The following is a 26,285-nucleotide window of genomic DNA, read 5'->3' as shown; positions in this document are numbered from 1 at the left end:
CTTTATTATGATTGCCTCGTGTCCCTAGTTTTTTTTTTTTTTTTCTTCTTTCGAGCGGAAAACAGACGAATAAAAGAGGCGAAAAACGATGCCGCCGGCGATTAATCAACACCGACTTTGTCTACGATTTTTTCGTCGTTGGAAATATTCTCGAAGTTCTTATTATTGGTGACAGAGTGGTTGCAATGATTATTTTTTAACCCCACCGCGACTTTCCAATTTTTACGTCCCAATTTTGATCTATCAACAAAGGGATGATCAGTGTTTCAAGAAAAATTTTAGCCACGTTGAAATTGAAATGTTTTTTCTTCTATTTCATCCGAGAAAAATTAATTATCTTGTAATATCTCTATTTTCTACTTTTTTTTTTTCTTTTTGATTTATTTTATCTAGAAAAAGAAATAATAGAAATGTCTTTCTCTCTTTATCGAGATGTGGTATATAATCATTGGGAAATTGTATAAAAACATATAGAAAGATCAAAAGGAAAAAAAAAAGAACAACATCGAGAAAGATTATATTTGTTATAAATCAATAATTTCAATCTTTCGATCTATCTCTCGAAAGATTCTCGACATTTTTCTCCGCCGGACAGGAAATTCTTTTTAAATTTATTTACCTCCATTCCGTCGATATCCTTTCCACTCCACAATGTATTCCAATGTGAAAATTTTTACAAGTAAACGTACACACGGAGTTGGAGAAAATAATAGGACTCGAAACAGGACAGAATCACTATGACAGAATCATCGAAGAAATTATAGCGAGAGTGTATCGATGATTTAATTTCTTCCTTCTCTGTTTCGTTTCTTTGCACGGTGAATTATAACCAATTGGCAAGGTCGGCGGTTGCTTCTGCAGTGAGAAAATAAATTAGAACAGTTGGTTCACGTGCCAAAGAAATTGGCGTTGAAACCTCCTGAGAATTGGTATTTCCGTGGAGGTTCTTCGGCTCACAAACACAATCGATATGGTAAACGATGTATAGGAGAGACTAATACTTTTAGTGTTGAGAAAATTCGGGAAAACTATATGTCAATACGAAAATAAATACCTGTCCCGTCGTTTTTCGATTTTTCGTATTTCCTTTTCAAGTTGACACGTAATGGAAAAAGAACGAGAAGAATGAGAAGGATTTCGATTTTGAATATCCATATATGTACAATAGTTTTGATCGTAAGTAATTAAAACAATGAAAAAAATAAGGCAAACTCGATAAATTAGAAAAAAATTAAAATTTTTAAGAATTCTTATTTGTTTCATTTCGAATTTTATTGTTAAATACAATTTTTAAAATTAGAACCATTCGAGGTTTTCAAGTTTTTTCGTGTTTTTAATAAATCTAAAGATCTAAATGAATGATCGTAAATTGCAAATTTTATTAATTATTGATTTTTATACATACACACTAATATTTGATACATTATATATTACATAATGTCTATTTTTTTCATATTTCATCATTCAATATGAATCCAATTGAGATTGTCTTATACACGATATCAAACATTTCTAAGTTCTTTAATTCATAGCTAAACGAGATTTTATTTTTCACTCTATGATAATCAATTTATTTTCCACCATAAACAAAGTATTACTTTTTTTAAAATAGCATCAAAGAATTCATTAAAAAATACATCCACACCATTTTATCATAGTTTCATTTTGATACTTTTAGTCAATATTTTCACTCGCAATTAGATAGAAAATTTTATTTTATTTTTCTTCTTTTTCAAAGAAAATACACTTTTTACAACTTATCAAAATACTTATTTCATCCCATAATCATAATCGACGCAAATTTCTTAATAAATTTTAAACGTTACGCCGCATTTGTAATCGTAATGATTGCGGGACGAAATAATATATCTCGGTGTTTAATGACGCGATAAATTTCAGCTATTATATATCATACAATCGTTGTATCCCACGAATGCACATTTCTATCGCGCGATAATAAAATCAACGAGGACGATTTCACAAGAACACGGTGATTTGTCACAACGAAACCCCGATCCGGGGCTGTAATCGCCCGCTTTTGAAACTCGCAGGAATATAAAACGTTGCTCTCGGCTCAACGAGAATCCAATTATTATCGTTATATTGAATTAAACGATCGAATCGCGAGGTATATCGGCCGCGTTTTCATTTATGATTTAATGAAACTATTCATCGTCGCCGGGACGCAAGAATTGTGTTTTCGCATCGCGAATTAAACCGTGTCCAAACCATTTCTTTGCCAATGGTTCGTGAATTTGAATCGAAACAAAAACTCCTCGTTCGAGAGTTCTATCGCCGCCAAAACTATTCTCAATCGCGTTCTTATGGAAAATCGCGTTTATTCCGAACCATTGTGATAGTGATTGGCGAAAATTGTCCGTCAGAATTTCGCTTGCTCCAGGAATGGAGATGATTGGGAAAAGATAAGGGAGAGAATGGAGAAGAGAATCGAAATAAAATACTGTGAGGAACGAAATATTTATGAAAAGAAAAAGAAGAGCGTTTGGGATGGAATAAGAATACGTGGCTACCCAAAGGATTTTTGAATGATGAAAGAATGTATTTAGAAGAAACGTAAAGGGATGGGATAAAAGAGAATGGATGCACGAGAGAATATATAACACGTAAGACAGTCTTGAAAAAATTAATAATCCCTAGAATATTTGTAGTCAAAATTATTAAATATTTATATTTTACATTCTTACTTTTTTTTAAAAATAACGTAAAGGAGATACAAAAGTATAGATTAATTTAAACACGCCTTAAAAATCGCCTCGTTTTGTTAGAATTATTCTCTTCAACGATTTCGAAATCATTAGAGAATTTGAAAGGACGCAGAAGTTGCGATTATTATTAAAAGGATGTATCCTTTTTAATCGTTGCTCTTGTCAGTTCCACGTCCACCTCGCGCTCCTCTAATTGCTAGTTGAACCATGCTTAGCTTAGTCGTAGATTTATCGGCGTCATTTGCATTTGACGCATCGCGTAATGTATGCAGATTTTCCGTGAAATCAGTTACACGGAACTCTCGTACACCGGATGGAAATTCGCGATGGAAATTCATCTTGCTCTCCGAATGATAAACGAGTTTCGCTCTATGCAAACGATAGATTTATCTCGTGTGCATTTCGAATTGTATCTAATCAGGAAGAAAGGAGAGAACGTAAAGATATGCAAAGAGAAAACGTCGAGTTCGTAAAATTTCGAGATGTCGGAAAGCTAGATGAGTCGACAGCGAAAAGTTATCAGTCGCGAGCAAATGGGAAGACCATTTGCTGCTCTCGAAGACCTGGTAATGTCATTTGCATCTGACACACTGTCAGTTAACTGTTACAATTGTCAATAAATTCAATGGACGTTACAAGTATTATGGAGAACGTCCCATATTTAGCGTACAGGCCAGTGACTTAAAACAATAAGTTTTACATTATTCCCTTTTTACAAATATTTATATATATATATATTATCGTAAAATTCTTTTAAATCTCGTGAAGAAATATTAAAAAGCATCCTCTCAATCCAACATTTCAAGATTCTGTCAGAATTTAATCGTGAAATTCACTCTTACTTGTTAAATTTTACGAATATCTCCTTCTTTTCTCCTTTTTTTCTCCCTCTGCCGGATAAAAGAAGAGAACGTTCACGAGATATTCCGTCAAACTCGATCGAAAATTCATCGACAGAGAAGTCTGTTCCACCAAAGAGAGCAAAGAGAGGGAAAAAAGGCCATCTATGGACAGGGAGAGTAATATAACAATTAACAACATGGAGGATATGTACAGGCTACGTTTGCATCGGATATTCCTGAAGGATTATCGACAAATCCGTGGAAACAAACGTGCACGGATGCGAAGAGAAAGACGAAACGGTTTGGCCCACATTTCGCCGGCTCATTGGCTCCCGGCCAATTTTCCCGAGGAGCCCATCACCCTAAGAACAAATCAAGCCTCTCTGGAACGACACCAGGTTAAATTGCTAAGGCCAATCTCTTCTCTGTCACCGCGACTTCCGAGCCGCGTTTCTTCTCAAAGTACGTTTCACAATGGCGATTCATCCCCTTTGTGGGGATGAATCCGCCCCGCGCTCGCCGTCCGCCGCAGGCTTGAAACGTGGAATCATTTCTCGGGTCAAAGAGGCGTTTATTCGCGAGGAAGAATCGCGAATTCACGTAAAGAGAGAGAGAGAGAGAGAGTGAGAGAGAGTGTGGAGAACGAAGTCGAGTCACGTCGGTTCCAACGGCATCGATCCGGGATCAGACAGTTTGGCAGCCATTCGTCACATCCGGCGAACAGCTATGGGGCGAATACTCGAAATTCATTGTGGATTATTACCAAAATTCCTGACATTCTTGCTTACAAGCCTTGTTGACTTCCACGTACGTGATTCGTCGCGAGTCGCGCACGGAATTTCGGCCAGTATTATATTATTGCGTTCTGAACAGTTGTCTGCCACTTGCCGCTTCCGTGTCGTCGAAATTTTATCGGCGGGAATTTTGATTTTGTTAAGGTTGTTTCTGAGATCGCGTGAATCTTTGTTGTAAAAGAAACGATGACGTCAATAGACAAAATTATTGTCGCGAATGAGTATTTGTCTAAATAAAAAGATCTCTGATGTTCGATTTGCGATTAACAATAAATAGAAGAATTTGATTTATAGAATAATTTTTACAAGAATAATATTCTTCTTTTCATTTGTATCGAATATTCCTTTGAAAGAAGTGGAAATTATAACATGTACAAATTATAAGATTCATTGGCCAACAAAAGAGTTTAAAAGCTGTTGGTTTCTCTAGACCGAAACCAATCTTCTTTTTCGTACACCGTGAAATAATTAAAGGGGAGCTCGTTCAAGTTTCCTTGGATAAAATCGACGAGGAAGATGACTCTTTGTGTAATTATTCTTTAATGAATTCTCTCGCTGCATCGATTCGAGGTATCAAACACCGTAAAAGATATTCCCTCTGCCGGGTAAAAGAAGAGATATAAAACGAATGAAAAGAGCGAGTGAAAGACTGTGATTCATGATAACGGAATGAAGGCCAAAAAGATTTCGTTCTTTTAATTCAAGTTGGAAAATAGTTGTAGATAGAAATGAAAATTTAAATGTTAATTTTATAAATTAATTATAAAATTATTTGCTTGAAATGCCATTTTACATTTTAAATGTTATTCAATATGAATGAAACTTCTCTGTTTGTCTGCTCCTTTCTATGTAAACACGTTCTACTTATGGAAACTCTCGGCTGACCGTATCTTTCTTGTACTACTGAAGTCAGAGTTTGTACAGCTTTCACCATAGTGGAACGAGTTTCTACGATAAAACACCACATGTTATAACACTGACGGTAACATATCGTTCTACGATGATATGATTCTGAAATTTCGTGCCTTTAATGCATTGTTGACTGGCTGTTTTATTCGAAAACTAGCACATTGTCTAAACTAGCATCGAGTACTCTAAGAATAAGATAAAAATGCAAAAGTAAATTTAATTAATTTCATTTATACGTAATACAATTTTATACAAGTATATATCCTTTTGCCATACAAGAAAATTTATAGAAAATACATTAAATTTCTTTTCTCTCGATTTGTTTACGCTACTCAAATCTATAAATCTTGCTTCTCGTTCAATTTTACGACCGTGGTTATATCACAAAATCAACCATTATGTATATATACATATACGTAAGAAGGAATTTCAATAGTAATCCAAGTGTCACATTGATCAGCCGTAGCACGAAACACCAAACAATTACTTTCTTGAAATACGGACGATAGAACAGGGTGGGTTGTAAAACTACGCATATACATTCAGAATCAGAAGGTTCACGATTCCAATTTCTTCCACTTGCAAACGTTTCGAGCGAGAAACGAGCGAAGGAGTTGACGCTAACGGGCAACAAACACGTTGTTTACATATTCTATGCAGTTGGCATAGAACGATCGAGCGAGCACATGTTTCCTTTATACGTGGATCCCTCGAAATAATTGTCATGGGAAGAATGGGGGTTGACTTATTTTCTCACTACAGTTAATCCATTAGATTCTTCGAAAATAATCTAACGTAAACAAATATAAACAAATATATATATATAAGCTTCCTCGCTTCGTTGAACGAATGAAACTTGATGACAGTTTAACGAGCAAAAGAGAACACGACGATCGTGCATTCTCTCTCTAAATATTATATTCGAACGTTGAAAGGAAGGATAAACAGCGAAAGTACGTCTCATTAGTCCAGTTTATTCGAAAACGCTGAGGAGTTATTTGTTGTGATGGAATAGAATGGCAGGATCTTTGTGTTTCTTTTTTTTTTTCTTCGACGAATCCAATGAGGATTAATTCTTTGTTAATTGATTTAATGGAATTTTTCCTCTTTCTTTGGAAAGAAAATGAATGAGGTAAATAAGAAAAAAGTGTACGTATGTTTTCTTATAATAATAATTGGAAAATTTATTTATTTTATCAAGCTGAATATCGATGATATAACGATGGAGAGATTCTATATGGGTCGAAAAATATAAAAATAAAATATTTCCATTTGAGATTTTCGTTAAGTAAATCAAGATTGAATTAACTGAGATACGAATAAACTATTGATAGGTGAAATGAAGTTTTAAATTCTTGTTTTCTTTTTTTTTTTTTTGAAAATCAATTTATATAGTCTAGTCATGAAATATAATTTTCTCGAAGAGTAATTTTTATAAAAAAAAGTTATTTTATATTTTTTATTTATTTTTATGCGTAGAATTATCTTCTATTGATATTCGTTCATATCAATTTTTACTGTATATTGATCATCTTCAATAATTTCACTCTTTCTTCGTTTCATTATATTAAAATGAACATATCATCCACTTTATGAATCCATTTTATATATTAAAGAAAATATCTACTAGCATGTCATCTCACACTATAAATCATTCATCCAATTATCCAATTTTTATATTAATTATCTTCAATAATCTGATTCTTTTTTTACGATTTTCCTTTGTATTAAAATAACGTATAACAAAACAAACATATCGTTAATTAATTTATAATTTATGAAAGAAATTAACGATATAATTTATACATAGACAGATCATTCCAATGATTTCATTTTTACAATATACATTAATCATCTTTAACGTCACTTCACAACCAGCATTCCACACTCTATAGAAAAATTGATTCACGGTTTCGTAAGTCGCGAAAAAGAAGAAGAAGAAGAATAAAGAAAAAGAGGAAACGAATATACACGGTAACGATATACGGAATGATCAAGAGGTTAAGAGTATTCTATCCATGCGGTATGCATCAATAAAGAAACAAACGTAGCTAGTTCGAGTGCAGTTCGAGGGTGTACTACACTTTCAATACTAAAAGGTGAGGTGGATCATCGGGAGAAGATTCGTTACGACATTGTTCCCAAAGTGCAACATCCTATCCGCTTGTTTTCATCGATCTAGTCGACCTGTTGTTAGAGGCTAAACACTTAGTCACTTGATATTCGAGTGCTAACGAACGACGAGTAGAAAGCCTTCCCTTAGAACGAAAAATTATCGGTCAGGAAAGAAACTTGTGTTCCAATTCAAGAATCCTTTCCAAGCTTAGTCATTGATTCGATGATTATCGATGAAATTGAATTCATTCGTCACAATAATTGAATGATTTATATCGCGTATTATGACGATCCTGTAATAAAATTTTTTGAAAAATTACCGATTTCAATAATATAAACGTATTGTAATATTTTTTAACTGAATATTGAACATTTAATTGAAAATAAGATTATGATTGAGAAAGGGGACAATAGTTATGAGGGAGGATGAAATTATAATTAGTCAAAATAAGTTTTACGAGATTTACGAAATCTTTGATAGGGACTATAAGATAATGTCACCCATGCCAAATGGCATTATTTAATCAAGAGAGAATGATAGTGGCTAGAACTGGATAATCAACTGAATTGTTTCATCGTCACATTGGAACTGGTTCGATACGATTCGCGTGTTACGATGATCAGGCTATGTTTTAACCGCATGGAATAATTCTCGAGTTTGAAACAACGGGGAAAATCGGTAATTCTGAGAAATTTGTAGCCGTGATATCGTGATACAACCGCGTTTCGATGCTCAGGATGAGTTTACTTTGGCTTTTGTAAAGTGATTAAGAACGGTGAATGATATGATACGAGTAACATTTTGTTTCTCATTTTGTTTGCCATGTTCGGTGAAATGTTTGGAGATTTATCGTGGTTATTTTTAGTTTAAGAATAAATATTACTTATATATCACGATGCCAAAGTAGTTGACTTATGAAGTAATTAGTACATGGTGATAAGAAGATTTTGATCTTGTGTGCAATATCGATAGTTCTAACAATGATTTTGAAATATTACAAGTAAAATATTTATTTTAAAGGTATTTTTAAAGGAACAGAAAAGATAAGTTATATTATCATAGTTTCAGTATATTGATGAAGATTTGAAGTATTATAAATGTTTTTGATTACGATATGATAAAAAGAAATTGAAATTGATAGAAATATATTTGATTGATAATTGTATAATTAATTTATTTCCTGAAGATTTTAAAGACAAATTATAACGAATATTGCTAATTATATCCGTTATTATTGTGCGGATGCGGAATGTGTAATTTATTATATTATGTAACAATTATAGAATTATAAAACGGTTATTATAATATATATAAATCTCTACACATTTCACTGATTCCAAAACCGAGAATTCGCAATTAATTCTCAGGAGAAACAAAATATTACTCGTATTATTTACCGTCCTTAATCAGTTTACAAAATAAAACAATAACAATAAATTGTTCGTCCAATTGTGATTGTTTTATTATATTCGACACTATCTTTATAATTTATTTCTCTCAAAAGTAATCTCAAAAAAATAAAAAATCCTTTATAATATTTATTTTTAACACATTCCATATGAAATTTAGTTACTGATAAATTCATTTCACACAATGTTAAACGCAATGAAGAACTTTTACTGACCGAGGATAGCGAATATAATTGTTCCATAATTTAACATTTAATTTCCCTTCACTTTTCAAGTGGTGTTTCAATAGTTTCATCGTGTTATCGGCGGACAATCAAATTAATATGAAGATTCCTATATAAATGGTCCATAAGTGAAACGCTATTCCTGGGAGATCGATTTACAGTGCCGGACAAACTAATTTCTCAGGCTCGTCGTGGAGCATCGGGCTAACCTCGTTATACGATTTACAACTGTTCCAAACTCCCTCCTAGACCGGTTTCTTTCTTATTGGTTTCTGCCCGCGGCTCCAGGGCTGCATCAGCATTAGGTCATTAGGGAAACCCTGGAGGGTTGCATGCGCGATCTTGGACAATTTTCCTTCTTCCAATTTCTTTCAACTCGTTTTAATCCAAAAGATAAAAACTTGTCTCATTATCGAATCATATTTTCGAGAGATATTACGCCTCTTGCAGATTTTCACGGAGCGTCTTCGGTTAAATTTCAATCCTGTTATTTTTAATTCTAATAGATATTAATCTTGTTATATGTCACGAAGATCCAAACAAATTTCCAATTCATTCAAAAAGATTGTGAAAGATTCATTGCAGATTTCATCGTGTAGTAATCTCGTGAAATGTGATGTCTGCATGAGTTTTATGCTTGATGGATTTTTCTTCTCGCATTTAAGAAATTTTTTTAGCAATAAATTTTTCTCAATAATTTTTCACTTATATTTACCTTTGCTAATTTTATCCCGAATTTAATCGTTCCTCCAGAACATATTCTCGACTCTGTCCAATCGCATAATTTCCTACCCACGGTTCAATCTAATCCCTGCAGTGGTGTTATGTAAATTAGCAAGCATCAATGGCCGGCTATCGATAAGCACGTTGTAATACGACCTTAAACATCCGACATCTATTAAAATATCTTGGCTAATTTCCAATGAACTTGGTCGTCTATATGCAAATTAGCCTGGTATTTTACCAAACCGATAAAAAAAAAAAACAACCGAAATTCCACAAATTTTGTCGACCTTTCAAAGACAAAAAACGTGGGCGTTTATTAAGAGGATAGATAGCAATGTCTGAGGAATGAATCATTTGGAATGGTCACGAGCAAAACCGCGATGGGTTGGCGTTAAATCATGCTGAATGTTTTCACGAAATCGCGAAACTTGGTAAACCAGTTCCACCAAATGTATTTCCGGTCTTGAGTTACGAGAAATAACATCTCTTTAACTTCAATCACGATATTATTATGGCTCTCTCCCGTCGAATATTGTCTTTCGATCGATCCTTCCACGATTTTTATATATGGAAAATCTTGCTTAAGGAATTAAAGCTTCGATAATTGGATCTACTTATAATTCTTATCGTTCTGTTTGAATCTTACAAATCGAAGATTCACAAATTTAAAAGGAAGTCATCCCAGAAGAAGTATAAACAAATTCACAAATGATTTTTTGCATCCTTAAATTCTTAAACTCTCAAAATATGCATAAAATAATTTAAAGAAAAAAGCACTTGTTAATGGAATTTTCACTAAAATTAGATTCATTTCCAAAAACAATAGAAAAACAAATTTAAAAGATAACAGGCAAATAAGAAAAATTTATTTCTAAAAATACAACGCATTCCTTACCTCGGTTAACTACATCTTCTTGCACACCTTGCGACTGATTTCTACCAAGCAATAAAATCTCGCGCCAAAAATAAAAAAAAAAAAAAATAAAAAAACGCGAGATATCTCTAACGTTATCCAAACGATATTTCATCCCAAGATACTTCGCTCGTACGCGTTGACACCAGTAACAGGCGATACAGATGAAGGGAGAGAATACGAGGGAGTGGAAGAAAACAAAACGGGGAAAGGAAAAAAAAAAAAAAAAGAACGGCGGGTGACAATGGAAGCGCAAGGTCGTGAAAACAAGAAGCAGGAAGGCGTAGAGGATGAGACGAGGCACATAGGCAGGGGACGCCCTGGTGTCGGCTTTGAGCGTCGGTTGGCGGCGTCGGCGGCGGCGGCGGCGGCGGCGGTCGATGCCACCAGATGCCACTGTGGCGCTGTCGTCGCTCGAAAATAAGCTCGCCCAAAAGCTCGACCGACTGCAGTAGCCCGGCATCCGTCGGCGCCGCGGCCAGGACGAAAATTTCCCGCGGTACAACCGTACATTCCGTGTCACCGTGTCGTGTGTGAACCTCGCCGATGGAAGCTCGAATGGCAGCTCGAGTCTGATCGAGGAGGCAGATCTTGGCAATCGATCGTCATCGACGTCGGGGATCGTAACGGGGAGAGGGATCAAGAGAGGAGCTAGGAAGGGAGTGGAGAGGAAAATAGGCGAAAAGGAACGACGACCATGAGGCGGCAGCCACGACCAGTGGACTGAGAAAGTTAGAAGCCGAACCCGCCTATTCTTCTCTCCGATTATCTTACAAGGCCAGAGCTGTGTGGTTCAGGGAAAGAAGCGGGTTCGATCGAGGCGCGGTGGTTCGCGAGATCGCGCGACAAATGTGCACGGGGGTGGACAGTGTGACATAGTGCGGCGAAGTAGGCGAAGACGAAGAGCGACGGGGAGGGAGGAAAAGGCCCTGTGTGAGCGAGGAACGCGGGAAGAGGAGGAGGTGGGACAGGATGCGGGGGCACAGGAAGAGGGCGCAGAGCCCCGACGATTTCTCTTCTTCTTCATAGGGGGTACAGTTCCTTTCCTTTCTTTTCTTTTCTTTTCTTTTCTTTTTTACTCGCGGAAGCAATCGAGCTTTCTCTTCTGAAATCTCCTTCTTGGTGATGGAGATATCGTATCGAGGGGCCAGCCTTGTGGAGCTTCTTCGTAGAGAATGGACGGGTCAGGGGGTGGTGATGGTGGTCGTGGTTCGCGATTCAAACCGTGTCGCGTACACCTACCGCTATCTATCTATAATCCCACGTACGTTTCTGTCTAATAATAGATAAATAATAGTCGAGCACGAGTGGAATGAGTAGAAACAAAGAGACGCGAGATATTTAAGAATGATTGGCCCAGTTTCGAACGATGGTCTCTGTTAAATGACCCTCGTATTTCCAAAGAGGGATGAATTTTCGGTAGCACGTGAAGAAAGGGGGTTGGGAATCTTGAATCAAAAACTTCTCTTTTGACTCTTTAGTCAAAGAAACGTGGCTTCGTCCCCTAGAAATATAAAATACCGATAATACTTGGAAATCCAACAAGAGACAGAGTCGAAAAATCTTCAATTAAATTTCCGTCGTTGAAAAGGATACTCGAGATCCTCCTCCATTGAGAAAGGCCAACTGAAGGAGGGAGGAGGGGGGAACCGATGCGCGAACTCGCGAATTAAAAAAGAACACCCGTGCATGTACTAATTGCTGGTTAACGAGGCAGGCCTGACTGCTTCCATTTGCGAACGGTGACGCATCCCCTCGCAGATTGGATCCTTTCGTAATCAACGTGGACAGTTAATGCGAGGCGTGTTGATTTACGTCAAGTGCCTTTGTAAATGCAAACCGTCCTCCTCCCCCCTCCCAACCCTCGCTCCTTTGTCGTGAAAGGGTTGGCGCGGGACAATTTGATCATTCCGGGCTGAGAATGGGCTTGTCGTAATCCAAATCTCTGGATCGAGTAGTGCGAGTTTTCCTACGAAGGGAAAAATATCGAGTTCGATATGACTTCTCGTTAGAAATTTGAAACAGAGACTTTTTGAGAGCGTTTCGTCACTTCGAATTTTACGATAGAGAAAATTGAAATCGAATCGAGATAAAATTGCAGATATTATTTAAACGGTGATTAGAAGAGGGTTAACGTAATTCGATGAATTTTTCCACCGTGAAAAACTTTCTTTATCGTTCGTAAAAGGGATTTCTAAATTTGTGGTACTTGGTAGTTTCAGTGTCAAGGGAACGTTAAAATAATGACTCGTCCGTGTAATAAGTGTTGCGGTAAAAGGTAAAAAGTTGTAGAAGATCTAAATATAAACTTGGAATTCTCTTTTTCCACTGCGAGGCAGTCGCCGTATGAAAGTGGGCAAAAATGTAAAATGACAAAGGACACCGATGAGGATGATTTCACACAAAACACTCCTTTGAGCCATCTCTCTCTTTCTCTCTCTCTCTTTCTTTCTCTCCCCTCCCCCTCTCTCTCTTCCTCTCTCTGCGTCTAGCTTGAGTTTTTTCTGACGTAACTTGCCGGCACGAGGCACGTCGAGTCAATAAAGGAGCACAGAGCACTTTGTGGCCGTGAAATCTAGTTTCTTTGCACTGCAAACCGAAAATTCACGAGGAACGAGGAAAAATGTTATTTTCGATAATACGAATATATTTATATTTTTTATAACATATCCTGTACATTTCTTTTGAACGTGACAAAAGAACAGTTTAGACGTTTTCTTGTTACCGTTATTAAGATATCTCGTAAATAATTTCCCCTTCTTTTTGTCAAGTATCCTTTCTTTTCTCAAGAAAAGATATATAAGTACATGAATATCTATTTATTCTATTTGATATTTGTTCATATTTAAAATTTTATCGATAGAAAATTATTGAAATTAAAAAGCTGGACGATATTAGAGAAATTAAAGTTTCGAATCTTTTCTACTTAATGCTTCTATGAAAGAGCAAACATTTTAACAAATCCAACGTAAATTCTTGAAACGTTTAATTAACCGGATAAACGAAAAAAAAAATTGCACAATCCTCAGAAACGAAAGGAAATAAATGAACTTTCTCCCAATTAACCTATTAATCCTCTTCATTATTAATTTCACCATCGCTATCTCACTACAATCACGAGCAGGGAAACCATCTCCAACATCCCCTTGCCATACCATGATCCCTTCGAAGCCCGCCGACCATCTCTCTTCCCAGAAGTTTATAAATAGCGATCATCATAAATGTCCAGATAATGCTTACCCCATTTAAGCAGAAGCAGATGGAAGCAGAAACTCGCGGGCGGAAGAGACCTAGCCACGCGAAAGCTTCTAAGTTTTATCTCCATAAAGCTAGCGCTCCGTAAATCAGGGCAATCCAATAAAACAAATCCGTAGTTTGCGGCCCAAAGTGCGCGGAACCGTCGAGTGTAGTTAAACTTCCGTTACTCGCCTGTGAGCGAGAGTGAACGGGCGGAGGATAAGGAAATAAGATAGAGAGAGAAAGAGAGAGAAGGGGAGAAAGAGAGGAAAAGAGGGAGGGGATGGAACGACGTGTTTGGTAGATTCTCTCGAGGGATTTGTTAAAAGGAGTTTGCGCGACGCAGGGCGTTTATCGAAGGATTTTAAGGACAGGCTACGCCCGTGGAGATACGCGAGTCGTTTCAGATTCGATAAGTGTTTTGTCATTTTGAGAAACACTGTCCACGTTTTGTCATTCACGAAACACTCGCCTCTTTCTATGTGGAAATCATTCGTGATTCGAGGGAAGTTTATTAGATTCACCAATGGAAATTTATAAAAGTGTGAATCGTGACATTTTCTTTCTTCCTCTTGACTGAGACTTAGATTGATTCGATTTTCGTTGAGTATTCGTCGAGTTCTTTTTTTTTTTTATTGGAAACTTTTTTTATTTGGAAAATTTAAAGAGACTGATTTTATTAGAATAACTTTCTTCAAGTAGTTTATAATTTCATATATTAATTTCACTTGTATTTGAAAATTTTTCAAACAATTTTCATTATTCTTGTCTTTCGTCTTATCTCGAGCCATAGAATCTTCCTGATTTCATTTGTTAACCATAATTTACAAACTATCTCTATTTTTATAGAATTTTGTTATTTATTTTGCAGGATGAAATAATTTGAAATAATTTTTGTATGTTTCGAAGCGTTGATTTATAAATCGTCTCTTTATAAAGATTTTAACTGGATTTCTATTCGTTTGTAGGATTAAAATCTCGTTTGTGACAATAATACTTTAATAAATCTCTTTTCCTCGATTGAATTTTTTATTTATTACACAGTACGTAATGTATTTTACATATACTTTAACGCGTTGAAGAAACCAAAAAGAGTTCATAGAACGTTCGATTACAGAGAAAATTTTTTTTATCTCGTCGTATAGCTTCGTCGAAGCTTTGAAATCCATTCCGTTGAAAGAGTTCCTCGTGGAACTCGTTTGAACTTTGTCGGCCCGAATCAAACTTTCCCGAAAAAGCAACGTCTCGATAGATGAAACACCAGTAAAAGTTTCCAGCACAACGAGATCCAAATAGAATTAATCCACGGACTCTATTATGGAGGACGTGAATGGAAAGCTCGCGTATCGCGTCGTTGCTTCATTGTTATGGTAATTTCTTACGGCTAATACTATGAAATTGGCACGTGCCTTTTGGATAAATGGAGGATTGGAGTCGCGAATGATAATTCGAGAATAACAGAGGCTTGCCCATCATTTGCAAGATAATAAGAGGTATTCCAAATTTCTTCCTAAATTTATTTGATTAAAATTTAATATTGCAAGAGATTTGTTTATGTTCGATCTTATATATTCTTCTTTGTTTCCTTTGACATTTATCAAAACAATAATATTTTGCTTATAGAAATATTCGAGCAGAGTAGATCTTGAAAACGTAATCGATATTGCACAGCTTCTAGGAAGATTTATTGAATCCCAATATAGAAAGCTCCGTTTCAAACTGTACCAGGATCGAAATATAGGAATCACTTGTACAAAGTGAAAAGTCACGGTAGGAATTACTTTTGGATTTTTATTGCGCCTCGATAAATCTTGCTTGGAAACAAGAGAGAAAGAATTCGATTCGGTGTTCTCTTATAGTTCAATATATATATATACACATTCCTTCTTCTAAGATTTTACGAAACCAATCAAGATAAATTCTTGATTGATTAAAAGTTCAAAGAACATCTTGACTTCGATCAATTAACATCTAACAACAAAGTGACGGTATTATCTCAAGGATAATCTTTCTATCCACTCCCTTCTAAAAACTTTCTTGAATTCTGTCCTAGAAGATAAAAGCACTCGAGAAGGGATCAAATATATTCAATCGATCAATTCTAAATCTATCGGAAACCGGTCGAAAGCCGTGTCAAGCGGTGGACAGAGAAAGCTCGATCACTTGAAACGCGATACAAAGTGGTAGAAAGGGGTGGTTGGGGGTGTGTGAAACACGAGACGAATTCGCAGATCGTTTCGCCTCATCGACGTCCAACGTGACGACGGTCAGCGAGCACGCCGAGGACGACGACGACGACGAAGACGACGACGTCAACTAGGTGCATCCCTGAAACGAGCACTGCCGTTTGTTCTCCGAGATGGCGGAGGAAAAGGAGAAGCAGACGTTCCTGCAGAAGCTGCTGTTCTACACGACCGCGTTCTTCATCCTCCTCAGCACCTTCAGCCTCTTTGCCTTCCTCTTCTTGGTCCCCTTCGTCATCGACCCCGCCTTCACCACCATCTTCATGCAGTTCGACACTCGGCCAGCCGAGTGTATCACTACCTACGTTGAGTCAAGGAGAGGTGAACAATCGTCGCATCTCAAACATCGTCAAACCTCTTTCGTCCGATCGGTGTTTTGCTTTCGTTGTGTCGTTGCATGAGAGCCTAACCTCCCTCCCTCACCCCTTCTTCTTTCTCTCTCGGTTAGAAGACCACTTTTTACTATCTTAGAGACCAGATTATCTTTCTCCTTCACCTTTCGTGTTTACGAAGTTTGAATCGATTGAGTCTTGGAAAGATGCGAGTCTTTGAAAGTTGTTTCGTTTTGTTTGGATTCTATACGTGTTATTCGATATATACTTCAATATAATGATGTGGTGATTTAGTTTTATTTCTTTTGAATATAGTTGAGATGAAGATGGAAGTTTATTGTCTTGTTAGTTATGTTGAGAATAGTTTGGATATAGTAAATTTTAAGAGATTATTTCAGGCTTTTGTTGATAGTCCTGTTAATTCTTTTATGAATTTCTTTATTTCGTATTATTATAATGGATATGTATTATTTAATTTCATATATTTCATGGAATTTTTTTTAACAATGTATAATTTTTCCCATTTCAATACGTTTCATTACATTAATTTGTAAATTCTTTCAAAGCGATGCTCTGATGACTGAATCCGTTTCTCTCTTATACTCGTTATTTTTCTACTCTCTCGTACTTTCTCGATAATTCCTCATATATGTGTTCGATGGTGTGAGTATCACGTAGCTGTATGTGTACTGATTGTATGTTTGATGTGCATTAAGCAATGTAAAAGAGTATTAGGAATAATACTGTACTTGCTTTAACAAAGATGCACGATATCAGTTGATATCAAACATCAGAAATATTTCTCTTTTATGCAATTTTATTATATTTCACATTTCGCATCAAAATATTTATAATTCGCAATATAAATATTATAATAATGATTAAAATGCTTCGTATAAAATAATTTATTTAAAGGATAATTAATTATTTACGACTCTTTATACATTATTCAATGATATATTGACATATTCGAAGGAAATATTTCTATTTTCTTAATGTCAAACCATAATTTCGTTAATCCTTTATGAAACGATCAACCAATGAATGATAACTAATCTGACCAATTAGAAGCAAAATCGATCTATGAATTAATTAAATTCAACAAGATAGAAAGCTTTCGATGAAATTGTCTCCAATTAAAGCTTTCTACCACAGTTTAACAAGACTGCAAAGTTCGCAATTAATTTCCATTTCCATTCCAACATGGAATGTCATGAATAGAAAGAAATTGAATATCCTTTTATACATATATACATCTTTTAATTCGTTAAGAAAATCAGGAAAATAATATACGAATTTTTCCTCGTGTACAATCTTCTCAAAAGTTCAACAAATCTATCGAATTTACATATTTTTTTTTTTTTTTTATCTATCCAAGAATCAGAAACACGACAGAACTGTGAGATAGAATCGAAAATATGTATTTCGTTTTAATCCCAAGTAAAGGTGGGATATGCGTAGAAGGAGTGTATAAATCGATTCGTTCCAATTCACGAAATAGGGTCACCCTCGGAATATACGATTTGCATGAATGATTGAGAAAACTATTTCGAGCGGAGTCGTATAACGAGGACTGTTTTGATAGACAGACGAATTTAATATCCCGTGTCGGAGGCAATGACATTTAATTTAATATTCAAATTGTACGATTTCGGATTCACAGTCGAGAGAGAGAGAGAGAGAGAAAGATTTTTTTTTATTCGTTGATTATTCAAAGAAAGAGACAAAAATGTATCCACGAAGGGGACGTGACGTTTTATGAACGTTTTATGAAAAGGTGGCACGACGTTGAAGTTATTTTTGTCTCATTTCGGAACGATGGATCTCGTATTCGTTGAAAAAATAATTAGGAAAAAAAAATTAATACTTTGATTCGTCCAACGAGATATGGAATGGAAGCAATCGAAAGCAAATACGAAATATTATATCTCTTCAAGAGAAATGGTTATCGTAACGCTATTTATGCAAATCGGTCTGTGGGTGTTCTTACCGACGATTATTCATTTCAACAAGCGTTTGGTATCTCGAGTAGGCAAATATTATTCCCCATAACCGTTAACGACGGCGTGTCATTTTTATACGCTTTTATAACTGTTGCCGTGTTGCCTTATTGATTTACATCGTTACAACGCCCACTTGATTTTAAAAAAAGAGCGAGGAAGAACAAATAGTATGGAAAAAAAAAAAAAAAGTAAACGATCCTTTCATTTTAAAACAAGAAAAAATAAAGTTACTTTATATCCATTCTATATATCTGTTTATTTCTAAAATAGAAATAAATTTCTAAAAATAGAAATAATATAGAACATCGATCATATCGAATTAATTAAGGGAAAAATAAGCAAATAATCGGCCAATAAAGACCAAAATTTAATGATATGAAACAATTAAAAATTAACAAAATAAATGACATTAAAACATTATAAAGAAATAAATTCAAACCAAAACCAAACTTTTTGACTTTTTAAAGGATTCTTTAATTTTTTTTCAAATTATTCTCGCATGAAATGTACAAACATATTTTAATCGAAGTAAGGAGAACAAGATATCAATGTTCCATTTAAATTCGAGATTTCTGTCTGTATTTTCAACAGATACACCGGTGTTGATTTTCATGGAAACAAGATTTAAATAGAAGGGTTAAAACGAGAGGGAGAAATGGTCGATAGGTCGGGAGAGGTTTCTGGGCTGTTGAAACGTTGAAACTTCGTGTGACGGAGCAGCCAACGTTCAATGCCGTCAATCAAATTTTTCGACTACGTGTTGAAAAACTACGCGACAGTTATAATTCTCTTTAACAATGTTTCGATAACCGTACGAATCCTCTTTTTTATACCTTTTTTATCCAGAAAATCGTGTTTTCGAGTCGTGATAAACGAATGTATCATCGTTGATCTTTCATCGAGATTTCTTTTTTTATATATATATATAAATAATTCAATGCTTGAATGATATGAAAATTATTTTGATGTTTGTGTAAATAATTCGTTTAGATATTTACGGATGACGATATCGATTGCCATTGAAAACGCATCATTTTGCTGACCTCTTTGAATATTTAATCGTTATAAAACATTCGATCAATTTTTGCTGAATTATAAATACAAGGTTGCTTATTTATAAATTTTAATAAAGAAGAATCGTAATAACAATAATTAAAATTATTGTATATAAATTAAACTTATTATAATTAAAATACCTTTATAAATACTGTTTTATTATCGATGATAATACTTCTAAACTTCAATCAAATTTCTAAAAATATTCATAATAGCATGTTAATATAAGTTATATAGAGAATAAATTATAGTAAAAATATAAAATTTATATCACTTATATATACAATTATATCATTGCATTAAAAATTTCATTGAAATCTGGCTGCTATGAGTTACAAATACATGAGAAATACTGAAATACTTGAAGATGTTGAAATAAAAATTGTTAGGATTGATATTCTTTCCTCTTGACCAAACATCATTCTTAAGAAAACAAAATTCCAATTGTACAGACTACAATAATTCTCCAAACCTTCAAAATCCTTAACTGCATTGAAAACGATTGTTAAGGATTGATACTCTTGACAAACACAAAATTCCAATTGTACAATAATTCCTCAAATCTTCAAGTTATTCTCAATCTCATTAATAACTGTTAGGGGTTGATATTCCATCTTTCTTTCATCAAGCATCGTTCTTTGCCATAAGAAAAAAAAAAAAAAAAAAACAAACAAAATTCCAATTCTACGGTCTTTCAATTATTCCTTAAACCTTCGAATCATCACCCGCATTGCATTGGAAACGATCGTTAAGGGTTGATATATCGTTCCTTCGTCTCGATCGAACAGAGACCGTTCCGGTAACCCTCTAATTAACGTCTAGACACGTCGGCGGAAAATTATGCGTGTCTCGAATCCGTACACGTATCGATGCGAACGATCGCGACAAGAAACGGGTCTGCAAATTGTGCTCGTCCCCCGGAAACTTCGGTAAACGACGACGTTATCGATATATCGACGTAATAGCGCCGTTAAAGAGGCACTAGACGGAGACTGAGGGCTAAGATCGACGCAACTGGTGTCTTTGTATTCACAGCCGGTATTCGAGCCGGTCTCGAGCAATCTGAACGTGTGCCCACCCCTGTGCCTACACTCTCTGTGTTCCCTCTTTCGTCACCCTCGTGCTTACACTTCAGGTCCTCTGTCGAATGCCAGCGGCCGTATACGCTGCAGGTATTCTCTTACGATCGAGTGTTCCGACGTCTGCTTCGAGATGCACATGCGGGGTTATGTACAGTGGCTCTCAAAAGTATTGACACATCTTTTTAAAATCTTTCTTTTTTTTTTTCTTTTTCTTTTTTTTTTTTTTCAAATTGAATGCAACAACTCGAAGAGTTGGTTTCAGAAGTTGGAAGGATTAGTTTATTAAACGTGTGAAAAAAATTTTGGAAAAATTTGGAATTGATTGCAATAATCGGAGAAAATAAGAGAAGGTTTTTCCTTTTCAACTTTGTTGTAATATATGAATATACGTTAGTTTTAAGAAAAAATTCATTTACCTAATAATACATGAAAATTTTAGTGAAAATTTATGTGTATGTGTAGAGTATAATGAATTATATTATATGATATATTTATTTTTTGGCAGAAAATCTCGCAAAAGATCGGCCAAAATCAAGTCCTGAAGTTTTTATGCTGTTTTTTATCCTTCAAATATAATTTTGCTCTAAATTATTTTTTTTACAATAGAGATAGAGTATTAAAACCTGGACGTTTTAAAATTTTTCCTCTATCATGCATCGTTACAAAGTCGTGTTTAAAAATACTAAAACTTTTTAAGGTTGATTTCAACCCTTCAAAGTGATATTTCGCTAAAAAAAATTGCTCTATTAAGAGCTTTTACTAATAATTAAACATAATAATTCTCTTAATTATTGGAAAATGTTAATTCATTCTGAATTAATTAGTTATAATTTAATGTAATTGCGAAATGTGAAATATAAATTAACAAATACTTTTAAATTTTTCTTAATACTTTTGAATTCATCAAATTTACAAAATTAAATTATTTAAAATATATCGTCCCATTTTTTAAAATACATAATGAAATGATTTCACAATGAGTACACGTGCATTAAATTGCAATTCCCAACTCTCCCAACATTGTTACATATATGTATATATGTGTGTGAATGAGTTTCGTTTCTCTGAACATTATATATATATCATCATATTGATCTCCGTTACTATTTCATATTCTATTAATTGTTATGGTTTCCTATTCTCTCACTCTATACTGCACTTTTTATCTTCTCTATTATTCATGCTCGTTCAAATGATTCACTTGATTAAATTGCAACTTTTTTTCGTTAAATCTGATATAAATTTTTCTGATATAAATGTATCTTTAAACGTGTCTGTGCATATACATTCGAATCCTCGAATATATATTTATTTCATTCGTTAATGCATAATAAAAAAATTATTGAAACGAGTTCCATAAAAAATATAACAACTGTACGAAAGATGATTAAAAATTTAAATTATTGAAATATTGTGAAACGTTTTATAGTTTCGTAATATATTCTACAATTTTCACTATCTCGTTAATTGAAGATTCAAAACGTTTGTCATTCGATGATAATGTTGTTCGGCATCTCAACTGCAATTGGACAAGTGATAACGATAATTACCAGCCAAGATTATTAGATATCTCGTAATAGGATTTTACCGAGAACACGAGGGCAAATTTGTTCAAGGAAGAAAATGCACGAAGTTAGATTACATTCATCCCCCTACGCGAGAGCAGCCTTGCAATCATGGTTAGTTAACGATTCGAATTAACCATCAACATCAACACGAGTATAGTGATAATTAAGATTTCTACCTGAGTTACGAAAATAGATAATTTATATGGCAATATTACAATATGCAGAGATGAATCAATCGTTCAATTTTTTCCAATTTGAAAATTCACTCAAAATCTCAACTACCATTTATCATTATTTTTAAAAGTATTATTTCATTAAATTTCCATTCATCGATAACAAATTTTTTATTGAACAAATCTCGCTAAATTTATTAATTTAATTTCGAAATTTTCACACTGTTCCGCGCACGTGACTCGAACCCTGCTCATATGAACCATCAATAACCAACGTGCATTTTAAAAAGTCGTATGAAACTTCGGAAATTGGACATTATCCAAAAGGTGTGACGACTACATCATTGCTAGAGTTTTCCTCCATGAAAGTTTCGAGGAGGAAGAGGAGGTCAGGGCAAGGATTTCGTAACTTGCCTCAGGGACCATGTTAAAAACTTTTTGCTATAGTTTTCTTGTTCTCAAGATTCTCGAAGAAGTCACCGTGCATTTTTCTCTTCCCTGGTCAACTTCACCTTCTCGTCTTCTGATCCTGTTTTTTTTCAACGATTTATGCGCTTCGATTCTTTTAGGTCGTGACACTTATTCCCTATGTGTCTCTCAACTTCCCCTATCTTCGTTTGTCTCTGATTGCCTCGTCTAACACGATGCACGTCGAAAAATTGTATCTTTTATCACATTTATATATATATAATTTATAAACGTATGAGTACTTAAATTAAAAGTACTTAAATTTAACTTAAGTTTGCTGTCGTTTCAATTTTAAATTTATTTAATAAATTTACAATTTGAAATAATTAATAGTACTTTTTTATCTTGATAATTCAAGTCGTGTATTAGTAGGTTTTATATTATGTTATATATACATTAAGATTCCTAACTTAGATCTAAACAAGACATGTTTCAAATTTTCATTATAAGTTCAAATAAAAATGTTAAGAATCAGACTTTTTTCTTTGCACGTTATCTAGTAAATTAATTCTAATATTTCAAAAAAAGAAATTCAAATAGTTTGCTTCGACATTAAAAAAATTATTCCATTTTAAAGGATGTAATACTTTTTATACCTCATTTTAATATAGTTACTCGAAGAAACAACAGCAAATTAGAAAAAGATTCGCAAGTATCGCATTTTTCAATCTCTCGAACATCTCTCACCCCAAAAGGAAATCACTTCCTTCACAAACTTCGAATTTAAACTCTTCGATCTTCTATTTACCCCTTACCCCCTTATGCATAACCGGCATCGAATCATCATTTTTTCGGCGTGCACCAATCTCTGTCGTGATCTAATCTCTTCGTTGTCTGCTCCCCGTCAAATCCTCGTCATTGACGAGTGCCGCCTCATCAACGTAAAGCCCATGAACGATCCGTTGAGTCCAGGTACGAGCAACTGCTCATGGACATCCTGTAGAGAGGGTTGCACCAAGGAGCTGTACGATTGCACGCAAATACGCGTCAACTACAAGCTACCGACTAATACGTCCGAGGATAGCGATGGACAGGGTGAGGGAGGCGGAGCGGTAGGAGGTGTCGAGGATGACGAAGACAGCACGACGATGGGAAAACCGCGTTATGACCGCTCCCTAAGGGAGTACGATTACGTCGAGGACCTTGACGAGGATTTCGCCGAGGACGACGAAGCAGGACTGCCGAAACCCTTTCCTACAGGTATAGAACAACGTGCTCGGGTGTTACGTTTTCAATTATACGAGCCAGATTATCTTACAAAATTTGCTCGAGTCTTATTCGTTGATCATTGTCAATGTAATTAATTATTGTAGAAGTATTTGTGAGACTATTGGTTATAGTATCTACGTTGAATTTCATTGTTGCTCGAAGATAATAGGACAATGTGTCGTTTGGTGGAAACGTGAGAAGAATGACGAAGGTTTCTTAAGTTTCTCTCTTTCTAATTGGATGAAAGTAAACATGGAGAGAAGTTTCTCTTTTCTTATTGATAATCTTTCGCTGTTGATTGAGAAACTTTTATGATTATGATTATCGATATAATATTCTGTTGAATAAGTCATGCGGGGTTATATATTCGCGAGAGAAATTCTTCTTTATTATACAAAAGTACATTTTTATTAACAATATTTGATATTTAATTACGTAATTCATTATTTCGAAAAAATATTGTACTTAAGTGGATTAATTGAAAATAACTTTGCAAGAGAAATATACACATATACCTTGAAAAGAAACAATTTGATTAAAATATAATTCAGCTTTACATTACACAATCATCACATTTTTAATCCTATTTTCATTTTTAAATTGGACGTACATTTCATTTATTCTAAAAATGGTAAAAAATTATAAAACAATATAGAACATGAAGAGACATAAAGAAACACGAACGAATTTATTGCACAACCTATAGTACAAATCACTAATTTCAAAGAAACCAAATATAGACATGTCTCTAATTTAGAGATTAACGAAGTTCCACTTCGACATAGTTTAATTATTTCGCTCTAGCCAAATACTCATGCTCCAAAAATGATGACAAACGATGGCAACGATATAAATCATCGAGAACCCCGCACGACAATTGAAATTTCAATTTCTAAATGTCAAGGAGCGTAGATCTCGAAAGCGAAAGCGTACCTCTAACGAAACAGCAAAATTCGTTGTCGTTCGAACACTCGAATTAATCGAACACTGTCGCTCGATGAAGCAACACTAACAATGTCCACCATTTTCATTTCCTCGATGGAAATGTTTGTCGACGAGATGGTGAGGCGACTGGATGATAACGAGGCGAAGTTCGCAGGGCTCATGGGCAACGACTCCGAGTGGTACTTCATCGGGGCCAAGCTGTTCCCCAACGTAAAAGGCTGTGGATACCCTCCAATGCTGAATTGCAGTATTTTCTACCGGCAGTACGCCATCATAGGGCAGAACTTTAGCTGTTACTACTCGAAAGTGGACCCCGGGATAGTCATCAGCGACCTCGACATGTGGCAGGTCTCTCTACAATTTTCTATCTTTCCTTTCTTACTTTTAAAAGTAAATACTTTTGAAAAGGTACCACTCTTGATTTTTTTTTTTTGTGAAGGTTTCGTTGTTTAAAATTCAAAAATTAAAATAAGATATAAACTAGAAATTGAATAAATTATCTGGCATCAATTAATTCCAATCAAAATTAAATAAAAATTCGATTTAATCTTTTGGATTAAGTCTAGGCTTTTTAATCGCTATTGTCTGAAACAATAAGGCTGATTAAAATTAAGCTAATTGTTTCGAAAAAGAGCTTTTTGACGATCTATTAAAAAATCATCACGATCGGAGAGTGATATCTTTTTGTAAATTATCCTATTTTTATACTATACGTACATTCTGTAATGATTTCATATATGATTCAATTTTTGTTTCGCGTTTGCATCAAAAAAAGGGATTCTTTCTTAGTTCTTAGTTTGCATTCTAAGTTCTTTGCTTTTTGAAAGTTTAATGGAATGGGATGGAAAAAATTGAAAGTAGATTTCTATTCGTGGTATTATATTCTATATGAAAAATGTAGATGATAACAGTTCTTCCTGAATCTTGATCTTATGTGGAAATATAATTGAAAAGTAAGATATAGTATCGGGATCTGTATATCCCAAAATGCAAATAGGAACGAAGATAGAGTTTCCAAGCTCCTTTCGGATTTGAGACTCACAAATTCGAATTCCAGTATATTTTCTTTTTTTTCTTGGTTTCCATAAAAGTTATCTACAATCTGATACTAACAAAAGGTTTATTTCTCTAACTTAACTTCTTCCCTTGAACCTCTTCTAACTAAATTAAAAAATCATTCGTTAAATATTATCATAGAATAAAATGAAAGACATAATGCTGAAGCAAATAGACATCAAGTCAAACCTGGCACAAGAATTTTCACAAATATCTTTCTACCTCCACAGTCAAAATATTCGATCAAATTGGAT

The 26,285-nt window shown here is 34.6% G+C and overlaps 1 protein-coding gene across 2 annotated transcripts in view; it reads left to right on the top strand.

The window, feature by feature from the left end:
• LOC122720764 (cilia- and flagella-associated protein 298) overlaps nt 1-26,285 on the top strand; it is an 87,763-nt gene that overhangs the window by 45,536 nt on the left and 15,942 nt on the right. Inside the window, exons 1-4 of one of the 2 annotated variants that reach the window (XM_043947717.1) lie at nt 11,150-11,691; nt 16,128-16,460; nt 23,734-24,021; nt 25,130-25,323. The exons of the other annotated variant lie outside the window; for it this stretch is intronic. Of the exons in view, the coding sequence (XP_043803652.1) occupies nt 16,256-16,460; nt 23,734-24,021; nt 25,130-25,323 (687 nt within the window). The 5' untranslated portion in view covers nt 11,150-11,691; nt 16,128-16,255. Of the gene's footprint in view, nt 1-11,149; nt 11,692-16,127; nt 16,461-23,733; nt 24,022-25,129; nt 25,324-26,285 lie in introns of those variants that run through there. 2 annotated transcript variants of the gene reach the window in all.

This window comes from Apis laboriosa, unplaced genomic scaffold, assembly GCF_014066325.1.
Source record: "Apis laboriosa isolate Shangri-la unplaced genomic scaffold, ASM1406632v1 scaffold1321_cov151, whole genome shotgun sequence".
In the NCBI taxonomy this organism is placed as follows: domain Eukaryota; kingdom Metazoa; phylum Arthropoda; class Insecta; order Hymenoptera; family Apidae; genus Apis; species Apis laboriosa.
Note: the sequence above shows the minus strand (reverse complement) of the source record. Positions and strands in the feature narration are given on the sequence as shown.